Source organism: Pistacia vera, unplaced genomic scaffold, assembly GCF_008641045.1.
Source record: "Pistacia vera cultivar Batoury unplaced genomic scaffold, PisVer_v2 Contig466, whole genome shotgun sequence".
Lineage (NCBI taxonomy): Eukaryota > Viridiplantae > Streptophyta > Magnoliopsida > Sapindales > Anacardiaceae > Pistacia > Pistacia vera.
In genome coordinates, this window is record NW_022196297.1 from 1 (window position 1) to 11856 (window position 11856).

Here is an 11856-nt window from a genome sequence, read left to right on the forward strand (position 1 = left end):
GAGAGAGAGATCAAATGAATAGTTTATTTAAAATTGATTTTTGTATATTATAATAGGGCCTTATTTGTCTCTTTCACCTGTGTTTTCTCAATTTTGTTGATACAATTAAATAAAAAAAAAGATAACAAAACACTTATTACCCAAAATCCCTATGTAAGAAAAATGAAAAGAGTAGATATAAAATGTTAAACGGATATATACTCTAAAAGACTAAGGGTTTGTAATGACGTTAAATGAGATACAACATAGAGGAGTGGCGAGTAAACGGTTGTTGACGAACCCATGGTCCAAGAGGAAGGAGTGCAACCGGTGAAACTAGGCCCGTGGAGCCTACTTGAGCCCATAAATGGCTTCGATGAGGCGACAGACATTGGAAGGATGATTATGATAAATAAACCCAAGAGGCTACTCCATGAACACCTCCTCATACAGAAACCCCTGAAGAAAAGCATTCTTCACGTCAAGCTGATGTGGAGGCCACCCATGCATAGTGACAAGAGTAAGAATGCTTGGAATGGTAGTTGGCTTTACCATTAGGCTGAAAGTATCCCCGAAGTCAACGTCAGGCTATTGGTGGAAGTCTTTGGTAATAAGACGAGTCTTGTATAGTTCAATTGAGCCATCCGCACGACGCTTGGCCTTGTAAACCCAACGGAAGCCAACTAGATTTTGTCGAGGAATAAGAACCCAAGTGTTGTTGTGAAGAAGAGTTGTGTACCCTTCACGCATAGTGTGCTGCCAGTAAGGAACAAACATAACTTGCTTAAAGAAAGCCAGTTCAAGAAGCACAAGGTCAGCTACCTTGGCAGTGAGTGCCTGTGGAATCTGATGAGGTGAGAAGCCAGGATCTCATTAATGCTGCGAAACTTGGGTCGAAGAGGTAGAGTCTCAAAGGAGGTAGACGGTGAATCCTCTGCAGATAAGGAGGTTGGAGGTGACACCGCCTGGGAGGGCGACGACGACGTGGCTGTCAGTGGTGGAAGAGAGACCGGAGCCGAAGAAGGTGGCGTCAACTGCAGCGGCACAGAAGTAGATTGATTTTAGAAGAAATAAATCAATCTCAGTTTGATTGATTCTTCTTCTATTATATATTTTGTCGATCCATCTTGCTTGCTTGTTCTACAATTTTTTTTTTATTTTTTTTTGGTCTCAACTCTCATGCATACTTGTTTTATTTTTCTTTTAAATATGAACCAATTACAAGTAGTATTTTCATGAATTTCAGGCACAAAATGGACTAGTAACTCATAAATTACATTAATAATATCTTCTAAATTTTGAATATCATAAGTGATGTTGTAATACTTCCTGATTTTCCTTGATAACTTTTATTTAATTTCCTTTTTAGGTGAAAGATCACAGAAGATACAAGCACTATTAGAATCTCCATTTTCATTCGCGTCAACAAAATTCTTAAAATATAATTTAAGATCAATCTATTGTTGTGGTTAGATGAAAAGGGAATTAAATTCATATATATGATCTTTTATGTTTATAAATATATGTTTTCTTTAAGAAATTTTCAGTGTTATTAATTATTATTCTCCTATTCTTACCAAAAATCGAATTCAATATCATTCCGTTTGAACCAAAAATTGAAGTCACTATAATTTTGTTTGAAAATAGCTTCCATTGTGAGTTCTTTCCATTATGGTTTAGTACTAAAAGTAAATGATTTTTAAAATACGATTATGAGCTATTATTATTATTATTTTTTATACAAATTAAGACATTAATTAATTATGTCACAATTATGGGCTTTCTTATAAATCCCATAGTTATAACAAATTACTTGGCACCCCCTAGTTTCCGAAAGCTGCCTTTATTTAACCCCATTCCATTAGTTTTCTTGGTTCCAACCCACATTACAGGTGCGAATTTGTTGGAAGTGAATTTCGATTGTAAAATGAGAAAAATTAACAAATCAATTGGGATTATATCGTCAATAGGATGAAATATGTTGGGTAATTGGGTCTACTTAATGAAATTTTTATAGATCTTGTGTGATAGAGCGTAATAAATTAGATTTTGATGAAAGGGTAAAATTGTCTTTTTCATGCTTAACGAACTTTTATTGAGAGATTCTAACGTAATAAGGGTTAGGGTAGAGTAGAGTGCAGATAATAGGATAGGCGTACGAACTTGTTATTACTATGGGGGTTTATTGTGAAAAATCCCACAATCACTAAGGCTCCATTTAGTTATACTACTATTAGTGTTCTCAATAAAGTTAAACAGTAAAATTGCAAAAACTCACAATATTATTCAATATTATTCAACTTTTTTTAAACCCCTTAAATATGTTAATTTAATTAAATACTCCTAAATATTTTTTTAGAAATTACAAAAACACTCCAGTAACCCACATTTACCAAATTCCAGCCACCACTATCGGAAGATGGCTGGAATCTGGTAAAACGGCACACTACCGACTGAATCTAGCCGGTAATGCGTCGATCTAGCTTTTTCCAGCAAGATCTACGGTAGATCTGGTCGGAAAATGCCAAATCTAAGGCCAAAGATCTGGCCGTTGACAACCAGATCTTTGGTCGTAGCTAGTCTTCAACGACGACCATATGTTGACCATCGTTGACGAGCAAATGCGACCAGATCTGGTTATCAATGGCCAGATCCACCGTGGATCTAGCCGGAAAAGGCCATATCGGCGCACAACCAGCAAGACCCAGCAGGCCATGCGCCGATACAACCACTCCGGCCACCCTCCGGCGGTGGTGACTGGCTGTCATATTTTTTGGGTGGGTTGGGGGTGTTTTTATTAACTTTTAATGTTTTATTATAGGGTGTTTAGTAAATAAATAAATATAGGGGATATTTTTATTAATTTTCAAATCCTACATCGTAATACCCGCCCAATTCAACTTTTTTTAACTTTTTTCACAAAGCTTTTCTAAAAAGTGTAAAAAAGTGAACCAACTAATATTGTTATTATGATTTTTCTTATTTCTAAATCTCTAAGGTCTAAACTAGAGTTCATGAAAACTAAATTATTAACTATTAAGGATGCGTGAATTTAATAACTAATACCAGATTGTCGAATAATATGTATAGGAGGGAGGAGGGAGGAGGGAGCAAGGGAGGGGGGGTCAAGGAGGGTTAATTAGTTGACCCTCCTGAAGTTTTAGGCTCCGTTTGATTCACATATTGGGAAATAGTTTTCCCAAAAGTTAACTTTAACGGCTTTGTTTGGCTCAAGATTGGGAATACTACTCTTAGTATTTCCAAAAAAGTTAAACAGTAAAATACCCAAAAACTCTCGGCTTCGTTTAGTTTGATTTTGGGAATACTACTTTTAGTATTCCCAAAAAAGTTAAACAGTAAAATACCCAAAAACTCACAATATTATTCAACTTTATTCAACATTTTTTAAACCCCCTAAATTTGTTAATTCAATTAAATACCCCTAAATATTTTTAATGTTTTTGTTATGGCGACTCCAGCCACCCTCCGGCGGTGGTGGCCGGCTGTCCGTATTTGAGGGTGGATTGGGGGTGTTTTTGTTAACTTTTAATGTTTTATTATAAGGGGTGTTTTGTAAAAAAACAAACATAGAGGGTATTTTAAATTTGTAAATCCTACATCGTAATACCCGCCCAATTCAACTTTTTTTTTTTTAACTTTTTTCAAAAAACTTTTTCCAAAAACACAAAATTGTGAACCAAACGGAGCCCTCATTTTTGGGAATACTATTTTCAATATTATTCAATTTTTTTTAAACCCTCTAAATTTGTTAATTTAATTAAATACCCCTAAATTTTTTTTTAAAATTACAAAAACACCCCAACAATCCACATTTACCAGATTCCGGCCACCATCGCCGGAAAATGGCCGAAATCTGGTAGGATGGCGCACTACCGACTGAATCTGGCCGGTAGGGCACCGATCTAGCCTTTTCCGGCCAGATCCACGGTGGATCTGGCCGGAAAAGGCTAGATCTAAGGCCAAAGATCTGGCCGTTGACGGCTAGATCTTTGGCCGTAACAGTCGGTCACGACAGCCAACAAACGGTCGTCGTTGACCATCAACGACAACCGTTTGTTGGCCGTCGTTGAGAGCAAATACGGCCAGATCTGGCCGTCCAGATCTAGCCGTAGATCTGGCCTTGGATCTGGCCGGAAAAGGCCATATCAGCGCATGACCGGCAAGATCCAGCCGGTCATGCGCTGATAAGGTTTCTCCGACCACCTCCGGTGGTGGTGGCCAGCTGGGGGCGTTTGAGGGTGGGTTAGGGGTATTTTTGTTAACTTTTAATGTTTAATTATAGGTGGTATTTTGTAAAAAAATAAATATAAGGGGTATTTATGAATTTATAAATCTTATATCGTAATACCTGTCCAATTCAACTTTTTTTTAACTTTTTTCAAAAAACTTTTTCCAAAACCCCCAAATTTTGAACCAAACGAAGCCTATTTCACCTATTTTCAAAATAGTTTTCTAAATTATGCAATTTCTTTAATCCCCCTAAATTTGTTAATTTAACTAAACAACCCCCAAATTTTTTTTAAAAAATTGACAAAAACACCACAGTAACCCAAATTTACCAGATTCCGACCACCACTGTCGGAAGCTGGTCAGAATCTGGTGTAATGACACACTATCGATTGAATCTGGTCGGTAGTGCGCCGATCTAGCCTTTTCCAGCCAGATCCACGTTGGATTTAGCCAGAAAAGACCAGATCTACGGCCAAAGATTGGGCCTTGAAGTCATCAACGACGGCCAAGATATGGTCGTTGTTGACCATCAACAACGGTCGTATCTTTGGTCGTCATTGACGACCAAATACGGCTAGATCTGGCCGGAAAAGGCCATATCGGCGTACGATCAGCAAGATCGAGTTAGTCATACTCTGATAAGGCAACTCCGGCCACCCTCCGGCGATGATGACCGGCTGTCCGTATTTATGAGTAGATTAGGGGTGTTTTTGTTAACTTTGAATATTTTATTATAGGGGTGTTTCGTAAATAAATAAACATAGGGGTATTTATGTAAATTTTCAAAATTTTACATCGTAATACCCACCCAGTTTAACTTTTTTCAAAAAGATTATTCTAAAAATTACCCAATAATGAGCCAAACAGAGCCTTAAATTTTTGGATTAGTTTTACATATTTACCCTTAAATGAAAAGTAAATTACAACAAAACTCAAATCTGTCAAATAAGTTAAACTCTTATTTTTCTTTTTGGACTGTCAAAAGTAAACCCCTATTTCTCTACTTCCCAAACAAGTTCTTTCTCTATTGCCACTTCCCAGACAAGTTCTTTCTCTATTGCCCATAACTGATTCAACAATCTAGGTTTCAAATTTTTCCTAAAGTTTTAATTCTTTATCCACATAAATACAATTTTCTCCTACCTTTTATGCTTATTTTAATTTAAAATTGTATTATTCTTTTAACTTTAACTCTCTATACATTTCAATTCTGGCTATGTCCTTGATGGGGCATGCAGTAAAGTGGAAAAAGTTAAATGTAAAGGAAGACGAAAATTCTAAAACTTTTTTTTTTTTAATGAAAAATTTATACAAATTAGTCGAACCTCTAAGATTTTATGATCCTATTTCATCCCCACCAATTCCCTAAATAGCCCCATTCTGTAATTACCCGCGACACAATTACCTTTTTTTTTTTTTTTTTTTTTTTTTTTTTTTTTTTTTTTTTTACTCTCCTTCGTGAATTAGTTGACTATTCCATTTCTGGTTCTTTCCTTTTTGTTGATATATTTACAGAGCTTATAATTAATTAATGAAGACTCTGGTTTCCTCTATTTCCCTCTCAAGTCTCAACAATGGTGTGTTCGTAGACCTTAATCCATAAGGTTAATTAATTACTTCCTATAAAAAGCACCTCACCCACAAACAGTCACCGCTAGCTACCCTGGGCTCTTTCATTATTTCAGCACCATGGTCCGCCTTACGAATCCATTGAGTGTAATCACCTTCTGCCTCACATTCTTTTTATTGTCTTTTCGCCTTGTTCTATATTTTTACCCTGCATGGTGGCAAGGGCTGCAGATTCTCTCTTGCTAACCCGTTACTTATTACGAGTTTCTTCCTAATTGTAGTGGCTTTTCTGGGATTCTGTTCACCTTTCTCAACCATCAACTCCATTGTTTACTTGATTTTGTTGTTCTTCTCCATTGTTTCCTTTGCCATCTTCCTTGTTTATTTAATTCCTATCACTCATGCTCCGGCGACCAAAGCTTCACCGGAGTTGGGGTCTAAAGAACAGCATCTCGGGGATTATTCAAATTTTTTAAAAAACCTGTTCGTGAATGACGAGTCTGACTGGCATGACATCTTGACTTCTTGCGTAATTAGAACTCAGGTGTGCACCAATCTTGCTGGGCACAGTAAACTTCAGACGGGCGCTGCTTTTTATACGAAAAATTTGTCTCCTATAGAGGTAAAAATTCTATTAACTTTCTCATATTGCCATCTCCTATTTATTATATATTATTGAAAATTCTTAAACGTAAGCATCTAAATTTTTTGAGTTAACGGCTTTTTCCCACCCAAATAATATGTTAATGACACTTTAATTCCCATCTAAGGACTTTTAAAATACAATTTTGTTACCCAAATTTATATTTCAATGGCAAATAGAAAGCAAAAACTTGATCTATACTGTTAGGTCTTTTGAAAATGGGAGGCAGATGAGTCTTTTGATGGTGAAATGTTGGATTTCGGTGATTAAGATTGATTGGAATTTGACTTGGGAGGGACGGATGCGTAAACCTTAATCGCTCGATTGGCGGGGTTGACGGAAGTAAGGTTTGAAGGGTTTTAGTGAGTGATAATTGGGAAAGAGAATGGTGGTGGTGTGGGATCGCAACGATGTTAGAATTAGAAACAAAATCTAAATTTGGATAATAAAGTGATATTTTAAAAGTTTGTAGGTAATCATTATTTGGCTGGGAAAAAGTAGTTTACTCAAGTATTTTTAATATACGGACGTGAGCGTTTAGTCAATGACTTTTGATTGCAGAATTTGTGAAGTGAACGACTAAATTTCTAGATGTTCATATTAGAGAATAACTTTGTGGGGATGTTTGGTTGGGGGTAATGTGAGATTACTAGAGTTATGTCATCTTATATTATTTGATTACCACGATTGGTTGTCAAATAATATAAAATTTCAGTAATCTTCAAATACCAATAATAGTTACTGTTGGTAATATTGGACGTAATCTGATTACCTTTATTTTTTTAGGTATTCTAAGATCACCAAGGTAATTTTTTTTTTAGTTACAATTCTATCATTTATTAATAAAATGTTAGGACAATAATGCCCTTATTTTTTAAATTTATTTACATGAATATGGTTTTTATAATTTTACCACAATTAATTAACTTTTTTTACAAAATTACCCTTGAATTCAAAACAAATTGCAGCTCACCCAAGCCACCTGCCGTCGGCAACCATCGTCGCGGCCAGCCGTCGCTACCGCCAAAACAGCGCACGAAAGGCCGAAAATGGCCTCCATATGCCGATATGGCCATTTTCGGCCAGATATTTGGCCGAAAATGGCCAAATCGTGCCAGATCTGGCCGTCAACGACCATCGATCTAGCCGTTGACTGCTAGATCTGTCACGTCTGGCCATTTCCAGTCAGATCTCTGGCCAGAAATGGCCATACGGTGCATGGAGGCCATTTCCTGCCTTCCGTGCGTCGTTAGGTTGTTGGCGACCGGCAGTGGTTGTGTAGGTGGGGGTACTTTGTTGATTTTCTAAACTTTTATTATTGGGCTGTTTTTGCTAAGTTTTTAAATGCAGGGGGGTTATATAATCCAAATAATAATCAGTATTAAAAAATAATATAATAATAATATTTAATTAGAGGACAATTCAATAATTTAAATAACATACCCAATAATTTAAACCTCCCAACCAAACATATTAATATAATATACCCATCAATTAACCAAACACATTTTCCTAAAGATTCATAGTAATCTTCAAGGTAATCTAACTTTCCAGTAATCCAACATTTCCAGTAATTTAACATTCCCTGAACCAAACCCCCCTATGTATCATTATGTGTATTAAAATTTTGATTTTGGTGTTGTTTCAGTCGGGTTGTTGCAGACCACCGATTGAGTGCAGGTTTGAGTATGTGAACGCCACATTCTGGACAGCACCAGCGTCAGGCGCGGCGGTGTATGACAGCGACTGCTTCAATTGGAGGAATGAGCAAAAGACGTTATGTTATAACTGCGATTCGTGCAAGGCTGGGGTTCTTGAATATGCCAGAAAAGACTTGAGAATTTGGGCTATAGTCAACCTAGTTCTTGTTCTCTTTCTCTTCAGCGCCTGGTTAGCATTGCTGTTTTCATTGGAAGAAGAAGAAGAAACTTTAGAATTACATTAACATTAATGCATTGCGATATAGACGATTGATGGAAAAAAAATTCTCCTGACTTAGTTAATGAATTTGCCTGTTTAGTGTTTTCTTCTTCCTATTTGAAATATAATTTACACAACCTTTTTATTTTTATTTCTTTAATGTCCCAGAATCAAACTGTATCCTAGGAAGTATATATTACGATAATTAACTCATCTCAAAATATTAATCCTTTCAATTACTTGGTTTACGTTATTATGACATCTTTAATCAAAATTTTCAAATCCGCAACAATTCGATATTCTAAACTAACCTCTTCCCCTGTGACCGAATAACAAACCCTTTGGCTATTGAGATTAGCTATATCTAAGGGGTCTTGTGTTTTGAGATTAGCTATATCTAGGGGGTCTTATGTTTGAGTTGCAAGAGAGGTACCCACCACATAATTTGAGCAATTACCTTGGTCAATTGAGCTTGTAGGGTATTCCATAGCTTTGAAGATTAGGCAGACTTCAATATGGGCCTAGATACCTTAGTTACCTAAAAAATATTTGGTTTCGTTTGGTACACTACTCTTACCCTATCCTATTCCACTATCTTATCCTAAAAAATAAAAAATGTGTTTGTTTTAATATTCTTCAAAATCCATTCATATTCTATTCAACTAAAAATATTTAACAATTACTTTTTTTTTTAATAAAAGTTTTAATATTAACAAAAACACTCCCACCCACCCAACTTTTTGCTGATAGTCGACCACCACCGTCGGAAGGTGACCGGAAGTCGTTGAAATGGCGCACGATCGACTGAATTTACACCCTTCTTACGTTTTAAATTTTTTGGACAAGTTTTACAAATTTATCCCTAAATGAAAAGTTAATTACAAAAAAAAGAAAAAAAAAATCTCTAATCCGTCAAATAAGTTAAACCCTCATTTTTCTTTTTGCATGGTCAAAAGTAAACCCCTCTTTCTCTACTTCCCAAACAAGTTCTTTCTCTATTACTCATAACTAATTCAACAACTTAGGTTTCAAATTTTTCCTAAATTTTTAATTTTTTATCCACACAAATATAGTTTTCTCCCACCTATTAAGTCAACAAACCCCTTTTTTCTTCAATTTGTGCTTATTTTAATTTAAAATTATATTATTCTTCCAACTTTGACTCCTTGTATTTCATTTTTGGCTGAGCCCCTAAGAGAGAGCATGCAGCAATGTGCTTTTTTTTTTTTTTTTTTTTTCTGTTATCCTATTTGAATCAAAAAACAGAATATGTGTTTGTTTACTTATTGAGATCATTATTCTGAAAATTAATCCAAATCAAATAAGATTTTTTCTATTGAAAATTAATCCACCCAAGACCACCACCGCTTGCCAACAACCACCGTTGACTACCGTCGTTGCTATCGATGGATATTGTCAGCATCAAAATGATGCAAGACCGGTCATTTGCCGATCTGGCCGATTCCAGTTAGATCTACAATCAGAGATCTGGCCGTTGACGACCAGATTTGGCTGTTAACAGCCAAATCTATCTGGCTAGATTTTGGCCATTTTCGACCAAATCTACGATAGATTTGGTTGGAAAATGCCATATTGGTGCACGACCGGCCAGATCCATCCAGTTGTACACCATTCTTATGACTGCCGGCTGCCATCCAGCGGTGGTGGCCGGTTGTCCCATTTGGTGGTTGGGGTATTTTTATTAATTTTTAAAGTTTTATTGTGGGGGGTGTTTAACTAAATTAACAAATATATGGGGTTAAAAATAATCTAAATATTTTCAGAAAATGTTTTCTAAAAATGTATCAAACAATTATTCAATATAATTTTCATATATTATATCAAACGCATTCTCAAATCTTACCTTATTCGATTTAATCTAACTCAACTGAACTTAAAATAATTTTCCAGAATAACATTTTTCAAATAATCTACTAAACAGGCCAGATTTTATTATCCTATTTCATCCCCACCAATTCCCGAAACAGCCCCATTCAGTAATTAACCGCTGCACACAATTACTTTTTTTTTCTCCTGTGAATTATGTTTACAAGTTCCATTTTTGGTTCTTTAATTAATTTGCTTCCCTATAAAAGCCACCTCAGCCACCAAACAAATCGCCGCTAGCTACCTCTGAGCTCTCTTCATTAATTTTTCAGCACAATGGTCAGTCTTAACAGCTCCATTGAGAGCTTAATCACCTGCTGCTCCATCATTCTTTCTACTGTCTCTTTCGCCTTGTCTCTATATTTTTTCCTGCACGGTGGCAAGGGCTGCAGATTCTCTCTTGCTACCCCGTTACTTATTACGAGTGTCTTCCTAATTGTAGTGGCTTTTCTGGGATTCTGTTCACCTTTCTCAACCATCAACTCCATTGTTTACTTGATTTTGCTGTTCCTCTACATTGTTTCCTTTGCCATCTTCCTTGTTTATTTAATTCCTATCATGCATGCTCCGGCGAGCAAAGCTTCACCGGAGTTGGGGTCTAAAGAACAGCATCTCGGGGATTATTCAAATTTTTTAAAAAACATGTTCGTGAATGACAAGTCTGACTGGCATGACATCTTGTTTTCTTGCGTAATTAGAACTCAGGCGTGCACCAATCTTGCTGGGGACAGTAAACTTCAGACGGCCGCTGATTTTTATACGAAAAATTTGTCTCCTATAGAGGTAAAAAAATTCTATAAATTTTCTCATATTGCCATCTCCTATTTATTATATATTATTGAAAATTCTTAAACGTAAACGTCTCAAATTTTTTTAATACACAGATCAGTGAGCGTTTAGTCGCTGACTTTTGATTGCAGAATTTGTGCAGTGAAGGACAAAATTTCTGGATGTTTATAGTAGAGAATAACTATATGTATCATTATGTGTATTAAAATTTTGATTTTGGTGTTGTTTCAGTCGGGTTGTTGCAAACCACCGATTGGGTGCAGGTTTGAGTATGTGAACGCCACATTCTGGACGGCAACGGCGTCAGGCGCGGCGGTGTATGACAGCGACTGCTTCAATTGGAGGAATGAGCAAAAGACGTTATGTTATAACTGCGATTCGTGCGAGGCTGGGATTCTTGAATATGCCAGAAAAGACTTGAGAATTTGGGCTATAGTCAACCTAGTTCTTGTTCTCTTTCTCTTCGGCGCCTGGTTAGCATTGCTGTTTTCACTGGAAGAAGAAGAAGAAACTTTAGAATTACATTAACATTAATGCATTGCGATATAGACGATTGATGGAAAAAAATTTCTCCTGACTTAATTAATGAATTTGCCTGTTTAGTGTTTTCTTGTTCCTATTTGAAATATAATTTACACAACCTTTTTATTTTTATTTCTTTAATGGAAAGCCCCCAGAATCAAATTGTATATATCCTATAGAGTATATATTATGATAATTAACTCGTCTCAAAATATTAATCCTTTCAATTACTTGGCTTTAAACTATTATGAAATCTTTAATCAAACTTTTTCAATCCGCAACTAATTCAATATTCT

General features: G+C 35.9%; 1 protein-coding gene across 1 annotated transcript; it reads left to right on the forward strand.

Moving 5' to 3' along the window:
- Positions 1 to 10807: 10807 nt before the first annotated feature.
- On the forward strand, positions 10808 to 11566 carry LOC116145739 (tetraspanin-4-like). The gene is made up of 2 exons (XM_031431186.1): positions 10808 to 11032; positions 11270 to 11566. The coding sequence occupies exons 1-2, from the start codon at positions 10808 to 10810 to the stop codon at positions 11564 to 11566; spliced, it is 522 nt and encodes a 173-aa protein (XP_031287046.1).
- The last annotated feature ends 290 nt before the right edge of the window (positions 11567 to 11856 follow it).